Below are 22564 nucleotides of genomic sequence, written 5' to 3'. Positions count from 1 at the left end.
ACGTATATATATATATATATCTACATACATATATGCTGAGTTGAAAAATAATTTGCTTGCATCTCTGAGATTGACTACTGTCCACGAATAAAAGCAAACTCACAGAGAAACAAAATTAAGAGTATATTGTATATATATGAAGGCATATAATCATGATAGTGATGTGTGGAATGTGATATGGATTGGATTACTTGAGCTGTGAGCATTGCTCTGGATTACCTGTGATGAGAAGCACATGCCTGTTCCTCCCCAAAGCAGAAGATGTCTTGACAGTAAGATGGTTACTTTTGAGGGAAAAGTGGCACAAGTCATGTCCTAACAAGAAGTCCAGTGCCTGTGTAGTTGTAGAAAGGGCAGTTGAAGAAATACATGCACTTCTTTATCACTCTGCTTTTAATATACCCTTGTGCTACACAGCCCAGAGGCTGATGTGGGTCAGACACACAGTAGAACTGTACCTCAGCCTTGTTTGCATGCTTGGGCTCTTTCTTTCTGCTGTGCTTCCTCTGGGCACCTTGAACAGCCACCAGCTGAAAAACTGGCTGATGTTCCCTGGGAGGGTGACGTCTTAGCAGCCTGTCAGTGCTCCAGCAGTTGCCTTACTGCAAAGTGTGTGAGTTCCAGCCTGTGCAAAATGTGGAGCAGGTTGCTAACTCACTATTGCAGCTGTGCAAGCAAACTCAGATATTCAGAGTGCAAATATGAACATGCTTCAGCTGTTTACTGATGTGGGAGGGGAGACCAAGGCATAACCTTGTAGGAAGCCTAGCTAAAATGAAACGTTGGAATATCTATAGACTAAAAGGTGCTTTTTTAGGAAATATGGGGCTTCCCTTTTTTGTAGGCAATTCTTCTTCCTCTAAACACTTTAATGGTTTTGCCAGGTAATACAGAAAAACAAGGCCTCTTGCCCCCCCCCACCATGTCCCTCTGTACCAAAAAATGTAGCTGTCTGTTTATCCATGGATCTGAGTTATCTGTGTTTGTTCAATCTTCTGAATATTGAACCTAAAAGTGAAAATCCTGTAAAAGCATTGCAGCATGCTCATGACCTTGTAGTGATGTATCCCCTATGTCCCTTGGTGTAAGGGTAAGTCATAGCTCAGATTACCAAATAAATTTTTAACTGGAAGGTTTTTACAAGGTTTATTTTGTGTTTTGGGGCTTGTTTGTTTATTTGTGTTTTTTCTTTTTTTCTTTTTTTTTAACTAAAATTATAGAACATACTCTGATGAATGTTGTCATATCTTGGAAGTAATTTCCTTGTAGCCAGAAACCTTTTTATGCAAAGCAGGTTGCTCCATAGTGCTGCTAGTCAGTGTTTCATTGTGGATATTAGACTGTGGCCTTAATTGTTTACCCCATCTGTTAGAATAAAAATGATTGTGAGTGATTTTTGATATGGAAGGTACCTTTAATCTTTCCTCCAATTTAATAGTTAAAAAAGCCCTTTCTCAAATTTGAGCAAAAGTAAAATGAATGTGTTAGAATGTTTGAATGAAAAAAAACGATGAGAGGGTGAACACAGGTGTGGATAAAGCAAGATCAACATCCTCCCCTAAAGACACAAATCCATATTCATTTATTAATTGGAAATGCAGATTTATTTTCCAGTTTAGATATGGCCTATGACACACTTGGAGTAAAACTTTCAAAATAATGGCTTAAAATATATACTTAATGAATTGCAGATGATTTTATATTTTCATTTTGACGTCTAATTTACGTAAGAGAGTTCCAAAGACAATTTAAACTGTGCTTTGGAAATGATGTTCCTAATAGCTGAAGTCTATTGTTCGATATTATAATTCAGTTGTCTGAGCAAACCCTAGCAGCTTTAAAAACTTCACATTACAAATTAATTTGAAAGTTTAATATATTATTGCATGCATATTGCTCATATATAAAGATAGAATTTATTACCTATGTTCAATCAGTGTGAAAATATATTTAAAATAGAGTATTACAGTAGGCATCATTGTGAACTCCTCAGTGTCGTGTTGATGGCTGTACAACATACTGTGACAGTTCAGAATTAGGCCCATAGTGACTTGTGCAGCCAGATGCAGCAAATAAATATGGTATACTATCATATTACATTTACAGCACAGCAGATTGGCTGTCATCAGAGAAGCTTGAATGCAGACTTTTTGGGTAAATGATGTTACTGCTAATGTGAAAATTATCTTAGCAATTTTATTTGTCAAACTTGTGTTCTTTCATCTGATTGCTTGATACATGTTTTAGCTGTATTTTACATACAAATTAGTTAGAAAGCAGTGGCTGAAGAGAGAGCTGCCAGTTTTTTGGGGCCATCGTTTTACCATCCTTCAACTGAACCAACAATAGCTGTAATCAGCACCTTGCTCCTGCCCATGACTTCTTGAAAATCACTTGGCAGTAAATTGCAGTGATGTGCCTGCTGATACTTGCTGGTTGGTTTGAATGCACACCAAGGTTTTTGGGGAGGCTGTTACTGTTTCTGCCTGGTCTCAGTTGTACTGCTGGTGTTGATGGACTTCCTGTGCTGCTGGCTGAAGATCTGTATGTGCTGTATGTGGTGTAAAGTGGTGGGTTCCTAGAGCTTTCTTGACGTCATCTGGCACTTTAGAACGTTTAGTGCTTTTGCATGGCAGCACATCTGCACATTGGGTCAGCAGGAGGCTGTGGCGGCCAGACAGTGTTGTGTTCTTGTGATTCCCTTGGGGCTATGAAGCAGGTGAGCAAGGGGATTGATGGACGGGAACTAATACTTGATAATCTTTTGTCACTAAAATAAACATCAGTCATTATGTAGGACAGTCTGGTTTTGCAAAGGCATCTTTCATCTATAATGGTGTTGCTGCCCCTGAGGCTCACTTCTGCTGCTGGGGGGATGCAACTTTTCCCCCATCATTTCTTCCTGTTAGTGAAGAGCTACCAAGCTACTTGCTGGCTTATGTACTGTGAAATGCACCTTTTGTAATCAATTTATTGATGAGTTGCTATTTTGAGTTACCAGTTTTCTCTTTCACGGGTCTCTTTTTTTCAAGAGGAGCCTCTTGAGTATTTGTCTTCACTTTCTGACCCATGCCTTTCTGCTGCCCCAACTTGGGCCCTTACTGACTCATGCCTGTGAATAAAGTGTGTCACAGCCCTCTGACTTTCAGGTCATTCAGGGTAATAATTCACTTAGGACTTTCTTGAAAATATGGTGCCCAAAGGTGCCTCACTAGGAATTTGATTGACAGGAGATTGTTATACAGGTAATCTTGTAACATCTGTGTAGCAGCGAGGTAAGGCAATGTGCTTGCACTTTTTTCAGAGTCATGCTGACCTATCTTTTGAGCATTTTCCGAGTAGCAGAAGTCAGCAACATCTGAAGCAGTTAATGGTGGTGAGATCATGCTAGGCACAGGGTAGGTGAATGAGCAGTAGCCTGGCTTTCATACACTTTATAGGTGGAATGTTCTCGCATGTTATTTGCATCAGCAAGAAACAGTAGTAATTGTTAGTTATTCATACTAAATGAGAATAGCCGGGGGGATCTAAATGGCTAAAATCTTTCTGAATGATGCAAGAGGCCTTTCCTAGAGAGTTTGTTCTTACGAACTGAAAGGGTATTCATGTAGTTACATTATTGGTGAAGGTTTTGTTTCCTAGGTTAAAGGAAGCAGTCCTTTTCTTCCAGTTGCTGTTCATAAGTGGAGTCACATTCTCTGATGTGGTCATTAAACATTTTTGTAGAAGTCTAACAGCCATGTGTTGGTCATAGCTTGGTGATGTATCTGCCCAGATTTTCCGTGGATTTTATGTGGGTAAAAGTATATATGTAGGTAGAGAAGACTCAATTTAGGCAGACAGAACAGAAATTAAAGTTCTTGTCCTTCCTGATTTGCCTTTGCACACAGGTCCTTTTCTTCTAGCAAACTGAATGATTCCCTTAGTGACAGGACTCTGCTCAGTACTTTTGGTCTCTAGGAAGTCCTTTCCGTCCCCTCTGCCTTTTACCTGGTTGCTCTGTGATCTCACTGTTGTCTGTGAGTAACCTGCATGCTTCAGTATGCTGCCAAATCCTACCTCTGCTGAAAGAGCAATTTTACCTTCCTTGAAATGCTCCACCTCTCGCTTCTGTGTACAGTGTGTTGCTGCGTGCTGACGGCTGAAAGAAAATTCGTGCAGCCTGAGAGTGCCTAATGGACAAAAAGGAGTAGGTCCACCAGTCTGGTATGTGAGGAAGAATATTACTTAGAAGGTGATCATTTTTCTGGTACTGTTTTTGTAGCAGGATCATCTGGCTCTTACTAGCAGTTACTGAGCAGTGTTTTGATGGACTTCTCACTTCTGAACACCACTGTTGTAAAATGAAGTAACCATTATATCTTAAATTTCTTGAATATATCTTAAATATTTTACCATAAACAGAGTGGATGTGTGAGCTAATGCTTTTCTCTGTGTATCAACAGGCCTTTCAGGGAGATGTGGAGGTTAAAAATGTTTCCACTTGCCTTTTGACAACAAGAAAATAGGCTGGCTGCTTGAAGTCTTTAGTGTTTTTGACTGCTTGTGTGGTATGCTTGCCCGATGCTCTCTTCAGAGATAGGTGGGAGGAGTTTATTTAGGAGGAGATTCCAGTCATCTTGTTTTCATTGTTCCTTCAGCTTCCTGCAAGTAGTACCATAGGAAATGTTCGTTACTGTTATTGTTCCACAGTAACAGTAGCCAAAACAGATCCCACAGAGTGTAAAGAGCATGAGTGAATATGTAGCATGCACTAGCTTTCAGTAGTGTGCTTGCAGCATGCCAAGCACCCAGCTTCTGCTGGCAGCACTCAGAACCACGGCAGAGCCTGTACTTTGTGCACCAGGAAGAAGCTCTGGGATAGCTACTGGGACTTGTGAAATTTTAAAGGCAGAAGTAGTCTGCTGTGGGCTTGCTGCAGGCTAAGGAGCCAGTAAGGACACAGAGTGACTTTCCCTGTTAGGTTTGAACCACTTAACTTGTTCTTCAAAACAACTTCAGGGCAATATGAGGGCATGTGAGAAGCTAGATGTTGAGGACAACAGGGGAGATTAGCACTTCTTACTGATTTAAGAAACTAAGTTATAATGCTGATGTGTCCTGTCATACCCCTATGTAGTTCATGAAGACAGTAGCATTCAGGAGAGTCAGCATGCTTAGGACTCACTCCCTCGGCTAGACAGTGGTGCTTCTGATGTCCTGAGTCTTCTGTGGTTCAGGCCTAGGTGCCCCTGTGAAACTGAATGAGGAGTGCCTTGGTCCTCCAGCAGTGCCTCTGCTACAGCAGCAGCAGAGCTGGTGCTGTCACAGTGTGGTAGGTTCTGAATGTGTTGTTGGAGTTTGGCTTCTCAAGAAAATCAAAGGTCAGAGCTTCTTCTGGTAAGTTCCAGGTGTGCTGAAGTGTACGAGCACCAGGTGACAGAAATCCATTGCTACTGAGGTGGTGGCAGTTCTAGGTGAGTGCAGTCTTGGGGATTTACTTCCTGTGGGAGCTGTCCTGGTGGAAGTGTAGTGACTTTATGCCTCTGAATTGCCTGACATATTAGGTATCCAAATGCTTTATAGGGTTTCTAATTGAAATGCAGTTAGTTTTATTTTCATTTTATGATTCAGGAAACTGAAATATAGTGTTCATGGTGAGACTCTGTCTGAATAAGCAAGAGAATCAGATTCTGCTACATTTAACCCGATAAAGATAAATATCCTCTCTTGAGTGTCAGTGTATCAGGACTATTGTATCAGATTTTTCTTCACTAGCTGTCTACCTGAGCATGGCTTCATGGTTTCATGCAGACTAATGTGTATCACTTGTGAGCCCTGAAGAGTTACTGATTTTAGCAGTGTAAGCCCTCCCTGTTGTTTCTGGTATATTGTGCAATGGTGGGATAGGAGCCAGCAGTAGCATCACTAAGTGGAAAAGAAGATTGTCACTGGCACATTAGTACTTGGGCAACAAACCAATTCTAAGCATATAGAAGTACAGCTTTGGGGACAGTATTTTGTTCAAAAAAATGAATGCATGAAAGATATTAGTGATGACTGATCCTCTACTTAAATTATGAACTATCTTGCAATTTGCATTAAACACATGATAAGTAACTTAATGTTTTCTTTTTAGTTGATGTCCATCAGCATATTAGGTGTTTCTGCTTGGCTGAGAGACTACCTGAATAATGTTCTCACTTTAACTGCAGAAACAAGGTAAAGCTTTAGTTAAACTTTCAATCTGTGTGGGTTACTGGCTGGGGAAAGTACTGTTCATTCTGTGTAGCAATTAGGATTAATTAGGATTTGTAGCATTGAGAATCTTTCTGTTAAACTAATAATTGTTTTGTTGGAAGGTACATTTTTTGCCACCGTTTTGGGCATAGGTTGAAATTAGAAAAAGGGGAAAGATAGGGTTTCAGTCCTGTGCGTTTCTCTTCTGACAGGGATGAATTTTTGGTCTGTAGACAGCATGTAATCATATTTTATTACTATTTAGTTTTGAATAGTTAATTCAGTCCAGAGATTTAGAAATTCTATTAATTTTATTACAGCAGTGCTTATGAGCCCTGGTGGTAAAACAGGGCCTCATTTTGCTGCATACCATGCAAGTGTAGGGCAGGAAGATTAGCTTTGCTCCAGAGGGGGTTTTTGGACAATGCAATTTTTGGTACCTGAATGCTGTGTTTGACTTTAAAACCATGTCGAAGAGATTTTTGTGAAACGTGTAAGGTGCTGGAAAGAACGCATCTGCTAATCAACCATTTTCTTATTTTTTTCTTTTATATAATTTTTTGTGATTGTGCTTTTTTGATTATTGTTCTGATTGTTTCTTAGGGTGGAGGAGGCTGTCATTTTGACTTACTTTCCTGTGGTCCACCCGGTTATGATTGCAGTCTGCTGTTTCCTCATCATAGTTGGAATGCTGGGATACTGTGGAACAGTGAAAAGAAATCTGTTGCTCCTTGTCTGGGTATGTTTCATAACTTCTGTTTTGTTTCAGGAGTATTAGAAAGGTTTTAATCCACAGGCACTAGATAAATACTGATTATTTTTTATTACCCCATTGAGTTACGGTATTGGTGAGGAATTGTAATTGCAAAGCACACAGTAGGAAATAATTCATTGCCTAGACTGCATTATGCTGTGACTGAAAGACAAGCAGTGTAGAGGAGTTGCTGAAGGGAAAAATAACTCAAACTCTTCAGTACTAATAATTATAGGGACGTGAGTCTGAGTATTCTGAAATAAACCTGTATGCAACTGTTTTGACTCCTAGCTGTCCAATAGCTACCTAACCTAGACTTTGCTTTATTCCATTGTTGATGATGTGTGTAAAGTAACAGCACTTGTAGCTGATGAAAGTTAATTCTGAGTATGTTCAGGAGCTTTGTGTTCTCTTTCATGGATGTGGAATTTTGCAGTTGCATTTGGTTTTGGGCAAGTTTAAAAATAAATTCCAAGTACCCGTCTTTTTCTTTCATTTGGAGAATATATAATTAAACTACAACAGCTAAAGTGTAGTAGTCTTCTGCACAAGGCTTTGTGTACAGTTTAACTGTGATGTGGCTTTGACTGTCAAGGGAGCCAACCACCATGCCCTTCCTCTGGAAGTCAGTGAATTTGAGGACAATTAAAGAAACAGTCAACCAAAACCAAACAAAAATAATGCCACTCCAACAAAAGCCCATCAAGTTCACACAAATTTTAAAGGCTTAGTGTTAGCATTTTTGGACTGTTGGCAGTACTGAAATCCAAGAGTGCCATATGCTTCTTAAAGGTGCATCTGTAGCCCTTTGCAGAATTGGACTCTGTTTTTTAACATGAGGATAAGCAGGATTCCAAGTACTCTCTAAGTCCAAGTAAGCAGAAGCAATGGATGTGAAAGAGGTATATCAGACTTGATTAGTGAAGTTGCAGTAGGAGAAAGTGGACAGATAGAACCCTTCAGCTCTTGAGAATATCCACGGTCCCATACAAGAATTCGGCTCCTGATGTTTTTTCACTGTAGTATGTGTTGGGTTCTCACAGAGTGCATTCAGTTGAATTTTTCTTGTGGATCTCTGCAGGCTTAAGTATGTGACACCTAAACCTCACAGATTTTGCACAAAATGACCATAAAACACCATGAGAGATTGGCTGAGGGTCCACAAACCTGCTTTTCTCTAGTAGAAATGTTCTAACTGCAGAACAAACAATTGCAAAGCTGTACTGGGATCTTGTATTAAAATGTCCTTTTTTTTTAATTTGAGAGGGTTGGAGAAAGATTTATTTGATATTTACAGCTGAATGTCTGCAACAGAAGTGTTCCTCAGTTGCAGGAGGGAATGCTGTTTCTCCTTTTGGATATTTTGCTCAGCCTGTATGCAATGTGAAGATTATTCTTTCAAAACTATATTGTTGAGGAAAACTGTCATTTAAATCTGAACATGTTAGGGTAACAGAATAGTTATGCGTTTTTATTTCTAGATCTTAACATTGCAATATTAAAATAAATGGAAACAAGTTCTAAGACAATTACTTAGTTGTGGACATGTGTGTAAGAGTAATGGATTAATATAATTTCATACAATATAATTATTTCTCTAGTAATCTTTTTTACATACCTTAAAAGGATTTGGTACATATTTTTGTTTCATCTAAATTGTGAAAGTATTAAAATATGATAACCTTACTAAATGTTGGGGGTTTTTTTAAGGGTATAAGATTACTTTCATCGTTGGGCATCTTTCATTACTTTCGTGTTCTTTATTTTAAAGTGGTGGTTGTTTTTAATACTAATTAAATTAGTTAAAAGGTAAAAACAACTATATTGTGTAGATCAATGCCACATAGTACCTACGGAAAGGAAAAGTTATTTTCTGTATAAATTTTGAAAAAACCCACCTCACTATTTCAAGAGATAATGAAGTTAAAACTTGTTTTGGTCTTCAGTTTATTTACACTGCAAGTGAAAAGAAGAAATAATTTATAGCCTTTAGTCCATATGGAAATAAATCATTTGAAGTGTGTTTAGGCAGTCAAGTTACACTAAATCAAAACAAGAGATTTCTATCATGTTGCAGTATTTCATTTTCAGGAGCTTGAGATTTGCTCTTATTAAATAAACTGATAAGCAAAACTAAATTGTATCTTTTTAAGTATGCCATTGTCTTTGATTCATTGTCAAATGAATGCAGTTATGTTATATCATACAGAAGTATGCAGACATAAGTCAGTGCTTCATTCATCAGGCTAATGAGAAAACTGATGGATCAACAAAATGAGCTTTTGTTCAACCAGATGAACTAAAAGAAAAGAAGCTTCATGTAAAACATTATCAACCTTTTCAATCGTGCTTTTAGTCTTCTTTTTGAAGTACATGAAAAAAATGATGATGGCATGCGCAGATATTTGGATGCAAGTCTTGACGTTCCTGGCAGCATGCTGATTGCTAGTGCTGATGTTAATTAAAATGGATTTTTGGAAAATGTAATAAAGTGTAAAGAAAATAAAATAGATACAGTGTTTGGTTTTAATACACTTGAATATATAACAATTTTAATTTGTTTTTGAAATTTTGTCTTGCAGTTAAATGCTTGAAACCTTTCTGTCTTCACATGGGGGCATAAGTGTACATCAAATCATGTTTGCTCAGCTTAATAGTAGGAAAATGTAAAACCTCAGTCTTCTGAGGTGCATGCTGTGGACTTTTTTGTAGAACCAACATTTTAAAGCTATGATAATTTCATTTAAATTACTTCAGAAATATGTCCTGAAGGGTAGTTGACTGAAGAGTCCACGTGTACCTTGAGTTTCTATAACAAATATTTTTTTGTGTGATTGACCAACTTCCTTGTGTAGAAGTAGCTGTGATGCCAGCCTAAAGTGGAAGATCTGAACTTTTCCAAATCACTGACTTGGAAGTGCAAGCATGGGAAAGTAGGGGCCCAGTTTTATGGGTGGTTGGTACAGTTTTTTCAACAAGATTTATTCTGGATTTGAAAAAAGAATACTTTGCCTCTCTTCTTCTGAGGCTCTGTTTTCTGTTGTTTTCAAAGTTTGTTGTGCACGTTGCCTAACTGAAAATAACCCAAACTCATGTGATCTTTAATAATAGTAACGCTAACGATGTGTGGGATTTTGTTGTTGTTTCTGTTTTTTCTTTTTTTCTTTTTTTTTTAATTTAATTTTTTTTTTTGTTTGGGGTCTTTTGTTGTTGGAATTTTTTGTTTTTGGGGTTTTTTAGTTTGGTTTTTTGGGGGTTTTTCTGAGTTCTTGTTTTATTAAAATAACAAAAGTAAGCTCTGTTGCTTGACAAGAAGAGCTTAATGAAAATCCTACTGGAAAATACTTCCTGGCTGAAATTTTCATTGCAAGTATTTTTAACCATGACTTTCTGTAACTGCAGCATTCAAACAGCGCAGGATTTAAATTTGTCTATGTATATTTTCACAAAGGGGAAAAAATGTTAGAAATATTTGATGGTCAACAGGGCAAATCCTATTACTGATTTTTATCATATAGTTGACAGGGGAATAAATATTCCTCAAAGCTAAACATTGTTAGACCCTGTTGGTGTGTGGTTAAGCAGCTTATTAATTTAGTCATGGTGGAACCTGGTTATAAATTGGACCCTGGTAGACTAAGCTGTGCATTGAATTGAAACGCAACCCGGCAAACCATCATTAAACTAGTGGTTTCTGTGAAGTCTGTCTAAAGAATGCTGAAATACCGTTGACTGTATTACCACTTGTGGCAAATTCTTGGATACATATACACCCACTTCAGTCCATGTGGATGAAGAGGTGATGGGGTGATTAAATTTAGATATCTGCTATGTTGCAAGATACCAATAACTGCTAATGTTTTCTTCCTAGAAGGCGTTCTTACTCTGTGTGAAATGTTAGCTGCTCTACAGTACCACAGAATGAACTGTTCTGTAGTACTTATGACTACAGTTGGCTGGAATTAGCATGCGACTTCAGTGGTAACAAATTTTGCTGTCTGTTTTCTTTTTCCCTTTTTTGTGGCAATTTCTGCAGTAATATATAGTATAGGTTATTTGCTGTCTAGTAATGGAGGATATTCATTCCTATCCGTGTGGCCTCAGCACAGTTACAGCTGCTCCAATACCTTGTACTAACATTTGGCATTGGAATTGTTATTTACCAACCAGAAGTATTTCTAAATTATTTAGATACTAAGCATTGAAGGGAAAAAACAACTAACAGATGTACTTAGTCTAAACCCATGCAGTTTAGTATTAAGCTGGACAGACTGAGTTTGTATTTTATTTTGTTTACAAATGTGGTTTGAGTGGGAAGATAGAGATTCACAAGACAGGTTGATCTGCCTTGTTTGAAAGACTAAAGACTAAATGTGTTTATAATACTGTTGTTCAGGTTTGATGAGAAGACAGTACTCTGCTAAACCTCAGTTTCAGATAGCCAATAAATAGCTAAGGGACTGGACATTTAGCTTGCATTCTGATGTTCCACTAGTAAGTGAAAATACGTTTCAAGTTCACCAATTTTTATTATACCCCAGTAGTTTCAAATGTGAGCAACTTTCTCAAAAAAATAGAGTATTTTTGTTCTTTCTATATTTCTAACTTTGAATTCAAAGTTAAACTGGGGGAGATAATGCCTCTACTAATTACTATACATCTCTTTGCCTTGAAATGGAGAGCATGTGTCTTTCCTGTTTAGATAATGATTTTTAAGGTTCAGACAAGTTGTTTGATTTTGGGATGGATTTTGGTGATGCCACAGTGTCACCAAAGAGCTAAACCAGGCTTTGCAGGAAAGTGTGCACTCTGTAGGGCTCCCATTTCTGTGGAGTAAATTGGTCCTGGGATTCAATGCCAACCTCTCTGTCTGCCTGTGTAAGCATGCTGTATTTTGCTGACCTTGTCTTCCCTGACATAAATAAGTCCTTGCTGTGTATGTCCTTAAAAGACGTGTCCTTTTTCAAAGGCAAGAGCTTTGAAACAGTGCCTAATTTCCTTAAGTGGGAGAGGGAACCTCCAGAGGAGACATGAGTTGCTTGGCCATGTGGGATATTAGGAGCTGTGTAGCAATGAAGGTGCTGGCTGTGGAATGCACGGCAAGCAAGAGCAGCTGTGTATTTGAGCAGCATGGGGAAGCATGACAGGAATTGAACTGGTGGGAACATTCAGGTTTTTCTTGCAAGTACTTGACTTAAATCCAAATGTTTGCTGTGATCATGGTGATGATCTGCTGCTTTCATCCAGGCACTGAGCAGCTGCCTTGAATGCTCAGCAGTGTTGCAGAGGCAATGCAGCACTATTTGGTGCCGTTAGGGTTGACTAAGGAAACGTTTTTATGGTGTGTAATTTCCTTGGTAGAAAATAAAGAGCAGGTAGACAAATGAAAGAATCTGTGATTTGAAAAATCTGTGCAGAATAGGAAACCTTAGGTTTTGATATAAATCTTATGAATTAGGGGAAGAAAAAAGGGAAAGGGAATATGACAAGCCATGAAACAATCATGGTCCAATGTCTATCTTCACCTATGTCCTGTTTAGTACTTTACCACGACCTTGCAATAACCCTTCTTTTGGGAAGTTCACTGACTTGAGGTAATTGAACCCTTAGCAAATAAATCCTCATAATTGTTTTGAAGTATGTATTTGCTTCTTTCCAAAGTAATACCAGTTTACATATATAAGCAAAGATAACCATTAAAGTAAAAATTTATAACGGCTGAAGAATATCACACAGAAGAATCAAGGCTGTGAACAAAAATCTAACCATAAATAATTTTATTTCGTTTTTAAAAAAACAAATGGCATAGTAACAAGAACTTGGATACATAGTTTTAAAACTTAAAATGCTTATTGCCTTAAGAAATTTATTTAAAGATTACTTTAAAAGTTTTACAAAAGAGAGGTGAACTTTGCAAAGATCATAGACTTTAAGACATTTTGATAAAATTCTGTGATCTGGGAAACCAAATCTAAGATAGTAGAGATACTTGATAATTTTTGTGTGAAATGTATTTATTTTGAAGAACTGGATGACATTCCATAGCTTATGTTGCAAGTAGGAGGTTTCTGCTCATTTCCCTGTTGACTTTTGGCTGCATTTCTCACAAATTTCTGTGTTGTCAAGCAAATAAACCAAATTTAAAATCAAAATGACTAATGAACTCTTAATTCCTACAGGGCAGGGCTGAGGCTGTAGGGGAAGAGAGGCAGGGGAAAATTTGTACTGCTGAAGTGGATGAACAGGATGTCAGTTTTCCATGCAGCTTGTCTAACTCTGTTTAATGAATTTTTGCTCCATTTTTAAAAAGATAGCTAGACTGATCACTAGAATAACCTTGTTAGCTTGTAAATTTACAAAAATAACAAGAACCATAGCTTCTTAGTTATTGAAGGAGGAAAGACTTGTTATATTTTACGCAGAACAATTCTGGTTGCTGTTGGTGATCCAGTGGTGATGGTCATCTGAGGTTTCCTAGTGGCAGAGACATGTTTGGATAGCTTGCATCTCAGAAGATCAAGGCTGATGCTCTCAGGCTGTTAGCCATTGGGAAATGCTATGCATAACTCCTAAAATCTGCTGGCATTTGCTTTACATACCATATACTCTGGTCTTCTAGAAGTTACAGTACGGTTTCATTCTGCAGCTGCCATCTTGGAATTTCCTTCAGCCCCTGCCCTTTCCAGAGCTTTCTTCACTTCTAATGCCACATGGAACATGTTGCTCAAGAAAGCAGTGTGAGACAGCAAGTCTGAAGAGACTAGAGTTGTTGATCAGCTGCTCTTTGCTCTGGCATAAGAGCTGGGTTTTTTCTTGAGTCTGAGGGGGGAAGAAAAGGGTTTTATATCTTCTGAGAGAAAAGTGTTTGGGAGGAGAGTGGTAAAGCTTGAAAAAGAAGATGTTTATGAAATAAAATGTAGGTGATGTGAATGATAATTCCTTAATAAATACACTGATCCTTTAAAGAAAGGTGCATTTACTCAGGAAATGAAGGATTTCTACAGTCTTGTAGAAGAGGTTCTCCAAAAGCTCCCCATGCTCTCTTGTCTTCACTATATTGCAGTTTCTGGCTCCATTAGCTGGCTCCTGCCTGCCACTGCTATTTGGTTTCATACACAGAATGTGCTCTTGTGCTTTCTCACTGTCTGGAAGTGGGCTTAAGAAGTCAGTAATTTGACTGTGTTGTGTGATGGGATATATTTGTTCTCTAGGGATTAATTAAGTAGATGGTGAAGTTTCCTCAGTTTAGTAGTTAACTAAGAAGCTGTCAGAACAGAAGAGCATGATGCAACATAAAACCGAAAAGGTCTGGGTGAGGAAAAAACCAAACAAAACCATTCTTGTGCCTTTCTAGTTTGGATTAAATTTGAGTTGACACAGAACCCTGTCTCTGTTCACGTTCATGGCTCTTGCTTCCAAATCACACTTACAAATGGCAGACAAAACAATCACTGGTATGAGCAGGCTCAAAGGAGCATGACTGGGGATGTGTTCAGGTCCTTGATTCTCCTTGTGCATAGGCTAACAGCACAGTTTTACTGGTTATAGCATCTGCTTGCTGATGAAGCATTTCATAAGTCACTGGCAACAAATTACTGAAGCCGTCATGGCAGAGTGAAAAAAACAGTGGGAAAAAAACTATCACTTCCAGAATATACATGGGTACACTCAGCTTTGTAGTACAGCAGCCCATACCTGCTTGAGTTGCTTGGCAGCAGTGTGCCATAGTGACTTGGTCACTAAATACCCCAAGTCAACAAATTTCTATTAGAGTTCCTGGCCTTAGCTTTGTTTCTGACAGAATGTTTACACAAGGTTCAGAGGACAGTCAAGCAGGTTGTGTACAAGCAAGGTTGTGTATCTCTGCTGGTGGGATCATCAAGGTGGCCAAAATCGGGCACTGGCTGTTGACATTGCCCTAGCTGTTGCACTGAAGGAAACTACTGTAGGGCACTAGAGTTTTAACTCCAGTTTTCCTTTGCTAAATGTAGCTAAAATTCAGTATTTCTGCAGTGAAAATATATCTGAGAAAAATTTAAAATCTCTCTCTTGAACTGTGTTTTCTTAGTGTTCTCTATCATCCTGTTGCCATGTTAGTAACAGAAGTAGGTTATTTTTCACCAGTTCCTTTCACCTGTTGCCTGAAAAGCATAGACAAATTACATTAGTTTATTAATTGCAGGTATCATGTGCATTCAACACAAAATCTCTAGAACTATTTCTAGAAGTATAAGAGCTTTATATTACGTATCGGCAAAAGACTGTGCTTCGTGTTTTACATCCTTCCCTAAGTTGCCCACAACTGCAACAAAAAAAATCCTGTGTTCTGCAGGTTGGAAAGCCATGAGGGAGAGATTTTATGGTGGGAGACACTTCATGTGTGTGCTCTTTGCTATTAATCTCTGAACAGAATGGGAGTAATTGGGGGGGAAAAAAACCTTTTAAACAAATACTAAATGCCTTAGACTCAGTAGTAGTGATTTTGTGCTTGCATTTGCTATTTTTATTTGTGTTTTTATCTAAGTGATTGAGATGATCAAGAAAGAGACACATTCCTGGAATATATTTGGTGGTGGTGGTGGACATTAACTTAGTTTGGTAGAACAAATGTAATATCAAAAAAGCCTGTTACAATTTGCTTAGGATAAACTAATTTTATGACATAGTTTTTAGCCTTACATGAAGAGATAGGAAGACATTTTGAGCATATGCCAGAGCATATATGCTCCCTGTATGGAGCACTGGCATGGAGTGGCATATATGGAATTTGTACTCTCTTGTGGGGTGCCACTGTTTATACAGGCTAAAATTTTTTATTATATTTACACAGCCTCTAAAAATCCTTATAAAAATGGGTTTTAATTAGTTTGATTTTTAATGCCTATCTGAAAATACTCTGTACATTTTTTAGTGTTTTATCAGGTTCTGACAGCCTTTATGCAGATAACTATTCAAATTAGGACAAAACCTATTCAATACTAGTCCCTGTTTATTTGATTTGGTAGGGGTTGGTTATTTTGTTGGTTGTTTTGGTTTGGTTTTTGTCTTTATTTACTTGATGGTTGCCTCCCTTCTGTGACTGAAATTCAAAATAATGGGATTTGCATTCACTATCCCGCTGTCCTTTCTGTCTTATATATGAATTCCCTGTAGATGTGAACTTGGGGTTTTTTGACTTGCCCAGGAGCAAGAGCTCTTTGGAGACTGTTACAAGTTGCAGTAGGTGAATATAAGCTGGTAGCATCTCTGCACTAGTAGCTAGTATTTCAGTGATGGGATTCCATGCTGTTGCTGTGTGTGGTTTCTCATTGGAGGTTTCAGGATTTCAGTGTTGGCTGTGGTTGCTTTTGTGGAAGTACCACATTAAGAGTGTTCCAGTAGAACAGAGTCTGGTGATTACGTACAGAATATCTTTACTACCTTTCCTAGGTCCTTCATGCCTCTTTACGTCTCTGAAACTGGTTTTCACAGTAATGACTTTGTTTCTATTCCCACTTCTTGAATATTTAGTCTCTTGGATAAGAAAAGAAGGAGAACATGATTCTCCTGAGTCCCCAGGTCTTTCACCTCTCTTTCAGGACTGATGTGCTGGAAAAAAAAGTTGTTTAAGCCTCTGCATTCTGTCAGTGCTGCAAATCCAAGTGCTTGTTTAATGTTCCAGGTATTAGATTAAATGTTCCTGTTGGAAAACTACTGCTTTACTGAGCTGTTGCCTCCCTCTCTTCTCCCTCCTTCCCTTCCAGCCTATGACCTGTGGTAGAGCAGGCTTAACAAGGAGGTTGTCGGAGACCGGCTTCTGCTAACTGACAAACATCCATTTTACAGTGAAGGGATGCTGAAGTTGAGTATATTGGCCACAAGCATGATGTATGGAGCAGTAAATGGCTAATGCTTTATTTAAGTTGGCAAGTATTTTTGCTTTGATTTGTTACTCTCTAAAGAGTGTTTTCTGCCAGCGTTTCAGTCATTCAGCTTCTCTCAAGGAAGCAACATTTTAGGTTTTTCACAGTTTTGCTGGAGGAAATCCTTCAGGGGAACTGATGGGTTTGTAACAGGATCAAGGCACTACTCCAATTTTCTGATTACTTCGTGTAGTCAAGCTAAGGAGAGAATGACAGTCATTAGCAGTTGTCTACAAAAGGGAAATGTCTGTAGGACTTGCCTTGTAAAGGGTTTCCAGTTCTTAAAACAACCATAGCTGTGCTTTTATTTTATCATAGCTTGTAGATGTCTCTGCGAAACTGTTCACTCCCTTATGTGCCTTCTCCTTCTTACCCTCTCTTTACCAAGGAAAGAAATGAAGAGCCCAGTAGAAAATACCTCAGCAATGGCCAAGAATACTCTGAAGGAGGTGTTCTGTTGAAGGCACTGTCAGGGACTTCCTGGTGCAATTTTGAGTGTGATATACAACCGTGCTCCTCAGTGAGTTACTCATCTTTACAACATGTAGCCACTCAGCCCACCGGAAGAAATGTTAAGCCTACTTCAAAACCAAGTCCCTGTTTCTGGCAAGAACCAGAAGCATGGAAATGCAGGAAGATGCATTTAGCATTCAGACTCTTGTGGGAATGTAACTGGGGACAGGGAATAAGCATTGAAGCCAGTAATAATTTCTAGATTTGGAAGATGGAAATTAGGGGTAATACATTTAAATAATGGTTAGAGGATATTTTTTCCCCCAAAAAAACTTGCATAAGAAGTATTTGTTTTGCAAACCATTATATCGAGAGAGGTATAATACTCCCCTTCAGTAGCGGAGAGAAACAACCTCCTGTGTGTGAGTTTGGTGTGCCTGCAGTCACTCAATTCAGAGCATGGCCTTTCATGTGTATAAACTCACTGTTTTCTCTTTTATGTTATGGACAGAGATGGGCTTTCTCAGGATAGAAAACTTGATTCTGCAGTGCCCTGATGGGTCTAGATGTAGCTAGTCAGGAGTGCTCAGTACCTGGCAGAGCCAGAAGTGGTTTATGAGTGAATCTGGCTAAATAGTTTTCGGTCTTGGGCTCTATTCAGAAATAAGAGAAAATCTTGGGTTTGGCTCTTCTGTGTCCTACTACTACCAGAAACATTCTTAACTTATACACCGAGAAAGATGAGGAAGTTTCAAATGTTAAGCTTGATGAATTAATTAAATGTTACAAAGAACTGCAAATTAGGAGATTTGCAGAGAATGCCATATGTACACCCCCAGATATATCTCTTTCACCACAATCAATGATTTTTGTATAAGATGGCAGACAGTCCCAGGCTTGTTAGTCAGTTAGAGTTTAAACCCACTGAAATTTCTTCTGACAGCCGAGAAGTGAAATGCACTTTCATTGAAACATTTAGTTGTTCTCCCTCTCAAAAATGTCAATATTAGTCATAATGCCCTTAAACATTTTTTATTATAATTATTAATTAAGAGAGCATGTGGCACTAAAGCATGTGGCATTCTTTCCTGCTTTCAAAGTGAATACTTAGAAAAGTAAATTTCCGTGTTTGGTGGGGTTTTTTTGTTTTTTTTAATAACTCTCTGCATAGCTGCAGTGATAGTAGATACATTGCATAGAAGCTCATGAATTTATTTTTTCAAGAAAGCACCATTATTCTTGGAAGGTGTGACTCATGTTTTTCCACCTTTGGAGGATGAACATTTTGGTTATTGAAGACCTATACTGGAGCTCTGTGTGTGTTTACATTGTTGATTTGTAAGGAAATGCAATGTGTTGTTCAGCTGTAATGACTGTAAAGATGCAATGTAGCATGATGAAGACTAGTAAAACAGGAATCCTTCTTTCAGTACCATCTTTATTGGATAGACCTTTGCAGTGGGAGGGTATGGGTACAGGTTTCTCCTGAAAATTAACATGAGCATTTTTACATGCACTTCTTATGTATCTCTGTGCACATCTACCTGCCTAATTCAGCAAGTTAGATTTGGTGAACAAGTAGAGATTAAGGCAAGACAGTAGCTGCCAAGGTAGCTGTGAATTACTCAGTTCCAGATCAGATGAATGAAAAAGGTGTTATGTAGATGACTGTTAAAGCCTAACATTTGTGGACTTACAGTCTGTTTTAAACAGGGTAAATACATCTTATTTACCCATTAATAGAAAAAAAAAATCACTTAACATAAGTATTTGTTTTGTGTCCTCAATAGAGTCTAAAATGAAATAACTAAATTAGATGTCATTTCGCATGTATCCTACTGATGGAATTATCTATTCTATTCTGTATTGTGATGGTGTTTCTTTGATTTTTCAAATTTAATTAAATCTATGAAGATTGTAACTTTAAAGTCTTGTGTAGTGAGAGCAAAGGGAAGCTCAGTCCACTGACATGGAGGAAAGTTTGGAGTCAAGAATGAATGAGAGTATACTTCTGCTTTAAATAAAAGATAGAAGGCTTAATTTTAATAGGAAATGCCAGTTAAAACAGCCTTAAATGTAGCTTATCCTACAGTTCAGAAAGGGTTTGTTGGTGCTGTATGGAAGATACTCCCACTCTTTTTAATTGCAGTAACCAGTTTTTCTTAAGCATCATTACCAAGGTCTGTACTTCTTCATTTACACTTGTACTTTCTATTTTTAAATATACCTGCTAATTATAAAAGATAGTTCAGTTAATCTCTAAATATTTGTACAGTTAGACCCGGCCTCATATACCTAAATCACTTTGATAAGAATGTAGTTTTGAAGAAAGAAATGTCCCATGATCTTAGCTTTTATAAAGTTTGCTGCCTGACTCTTTTACAATTTGGTTATAAAAATGTATTTTTGTTTACATGTCTTAAATAACGTGAAATTGTAATATTTTCAGATGTTCTTTAACTTTGAAAAAAAGACTTAACAATATTAAACTTCGGAAACTTTTTTTTTTATTTCAAAGAGGATAAAAAATAGCTAAGACCATTCTGTTTTCTGCAGTATTTTGGAAGCTTGCTTGTAATATTCTGCATTGAACTGGCCTGTGGTGTTTGGACCTACGAGCAGGAAATAACGGTGAGTCAGAAAAGGAGACTGCATTTTTTCAGCAGAAGAAAACTAAGTTTTCCATTAGCTAGCTGTTTTCTAATTGCTGTAGTGTTTATCTCTGTTCATTATTCTGACAGTTTAATTTTAACTGATTGCCTTCATTTTAAACAGAGAATTCTCCTGGGAGAGTTTGTCTGTCTGGAAGGCCCTGTCTGGGTTTCTCCTTACCCCTTCTATATTTGAGGGCGAAATCCTTCATCCCCCCATTTAAAAACTTAGTTTTTTGTTAATTCATGCTCAGGTAGTTTCTCATTAAAGTCTTTGATATTTTTGAGGATAAATGATGAACTTCAGGCTTAAATAAGGATTTTGAGAGAGGAGAAGAGAGAATTTGAAGGGATTTTGTCCTGAAAGTTTTTTGCATTTTATAGAGTGTACTACATTGTAAACAGACAACGTGTTCTTTCCCTAGAGGACTTGCTGTCTGCTAAAATCTCCACACTGCCTCCACAAGCTATAAATGCCAGTTTTAAGCAAAACATGTCTTGACTATAAAACACTCTTCTGTAAACTTGTGAAGAGGTTTTATCGCTGTCTAGTTTTTATAACTGCCCCAAATTTTGATTTTTCAAACTGAGGACTTTTAACCATCACACAAGAAAATAGGTAAGTGTTGAGCAAATTAAACTGAAATGTTACTGCTGGCTGCTATATCCTTACATCTCGAACTCAGTCTGGTACCTTTTTATGGATAGAGGGACAAATATTTTTCTCTCGACTGCCAAGATATGCCAAATATAATTGTCTTTCCAACAGTGGATGACAATTATACTGCAGTAAGATGTGACCTGGCTTTCTTGATATTTACATAGTACTTGGATAAAAGGAATTTCTGGCAGATCTGAAGTCTGAAGTTACATAGCAGGACTTTGCATCAGAATTCATTCCCCTGCAATACAGATTCCAGAGAGCCATTCCAATATAATAGAGATTATAAGGCTATTTCTTTGCTTTAAATGTCTGCTTGTGTTGATTCATTTTAAAATTGGGAATACAGACAAGAGGCATTCTTCATGTTGTAGGCACAGCTATCTCTGCAGGGGTTTTGCCAAGGATGACTGTTACAACTAACATCCATAGTTTGACAAAAATCTTGTCAGTGGAAACTGCCTGAAAAAACATAGCCTACACAGCACTGGAAAATGCTTTTTCAGCCTTCACTGTTTAGTTAGAAAGCCTGAAGTTATGGTGTGCTTTAGTCTGACCCCTTAGATTTTGGTTGTCTGCTGTTCTACTGGAACACAAACCTGGGACAGTTTGATAAAGGCTGGCATAGCCCTACCATATGTTGTGTCACTGGTCATGCCATTTCCCTTCAGAAGAAAACATGGCTGTCCCTTCAGCCCTTTGCTAAACTAAACAGCATTGGATTCCATGTCTGCATCTTCTGCAATGGGTCACAGCAAACACAATTGCTCTTTTTGTTTTCCTTGTCTCTTTTCTTCTCTCCCTATATATATATATATATATATTTTTTTTTTATTCATCATCTCCTGAAATACTGGTTTGGGTTGGGTCTTTTTGGTTGTTTTTTTGTTTTCTTCTCTTTCCATCAGATTTCTTACTATAATTCCCTTTGTCCTAACACTACTGCTCTTCATGTGATGAGGTGAGTTTCTTGCTGCTGAGAAACATAGGGAATGTGGCAGTCTTGAAGAGAACAGTTATTTTTCAGTGGTTCTTCCATGCCTGTGCATTCCCTAGAACATGCTTCCTCCTACTCAATAAAGATAAGATGATTCCCTCGTATAACCACAGAATTGTCTTGATGTAATATTGGTTTCAGTGTAGCGTTAAATCACATGAGCCCCTGGTGGGTTTCAGAGATCAGTTGGCATTAGTTTAGGTGGGTGTGTAGTGCAGTGTGGGTGATGTTGTCAGAAATGTCACTGAGGCATAACTGCCTCTGCTGATCCAGTATGGGCTTTCTTTGGTATGTGGACAAGTTGCTCTAAGAGTCCTTGCATAAACACTTTCCTTCCAGCTCCTGATAGCTCTCAGCATGCAGTGTGCCTCATGACTAATTCCACCTACAAGATTGAAAAGCCAGTGTGGGTCCTTTGCTTATTTAGGCATTGATCAAGCTTTGATAGTCATTAGAAAAATAAGAATGAGTAATTAGATCTCAGTGTCTGACTGAGCTTTATAGAACTTAGGTTGAAATCAAGCCAGCATCTCTAGGTTTTTTTTGTCTACACATGAGTATTGGTGTATAGTCAAACAAATGCATCTCATGTAATCATGTGTTATTGTGCACTACTGTGTATATGAGCTGACAGGAAGATATTTAATAGGTACATCAATGTACCTATTACCTGTACGTTTTTACCTGTTTGCATTCTTGTGGCAAATACAGAGATTCTGAAATCCCTCCTTAGCTCCAGCACTTAAAATGATTTCATACAGTGGGGTTTAGATTGTTTTACTTCACTTTTAATTTCCTTTTCTCAGTTCCTGAGTATTTTTTTCCTGCTTTCCATTGATTTCCTAAAGAAGTTGGATGTATTCTGTTGCAGACATAATCTTGGAATGTGTTTAACTGAAATAAGTTAATAAAAAATAGTCTAACAAA

At 37.9% G+C, this 22564-nt stretch overlaps 1 protein-coding gene across 4 annotated transcripts in view; it reads left to right on the top strand.

The window, feature by feature from the left end:
- Positions 1-22564, top strand: part of TSPAN12 (tetraspanin 12) — a 39326-nt gene that overhangs the window by 5876 nt on the left and 10886 nt on the right. For 2 of the 4 annotated variants that reach the window (XM_014892360.2, XM_088165701.1), the window contains exons 3-5: positions 6119-6201; positions 6823-6958; positions 19885-19959. In XM_014892360.2, coding sequence (XP_014747846.1) covers positions 6119-6201; positions 6823-6958; positions 19885-19959 — 294 coding nt within the window. The remainder of the gene's footprint in view (positions 1-6118; positions 6202-6822; positions 6959-19884; positions 19960-22564) is intronic. The other 2 variants (XM_088165702.1, XM_088165703.1) reach the window with 2 other exon arrangements.

This window comes from Sturnus vulgaris, chromosome 5, assembly GCF_052056855.1.
Source record: "Sturnus vulgaris isolate bStuVul1 chromosome 5, bStuVul1.hap1, whole genome shotgun sequence".
Taxonomy (NCBI): Eukaryota; Metazoa; Chordata; class Aves; order Passeriformes; family Sturnidae; genus Sturnus; species Sturnus vulgaris.
This window is presented reverse-complemented; position numbering and strand designations above follow the sequence as displayed.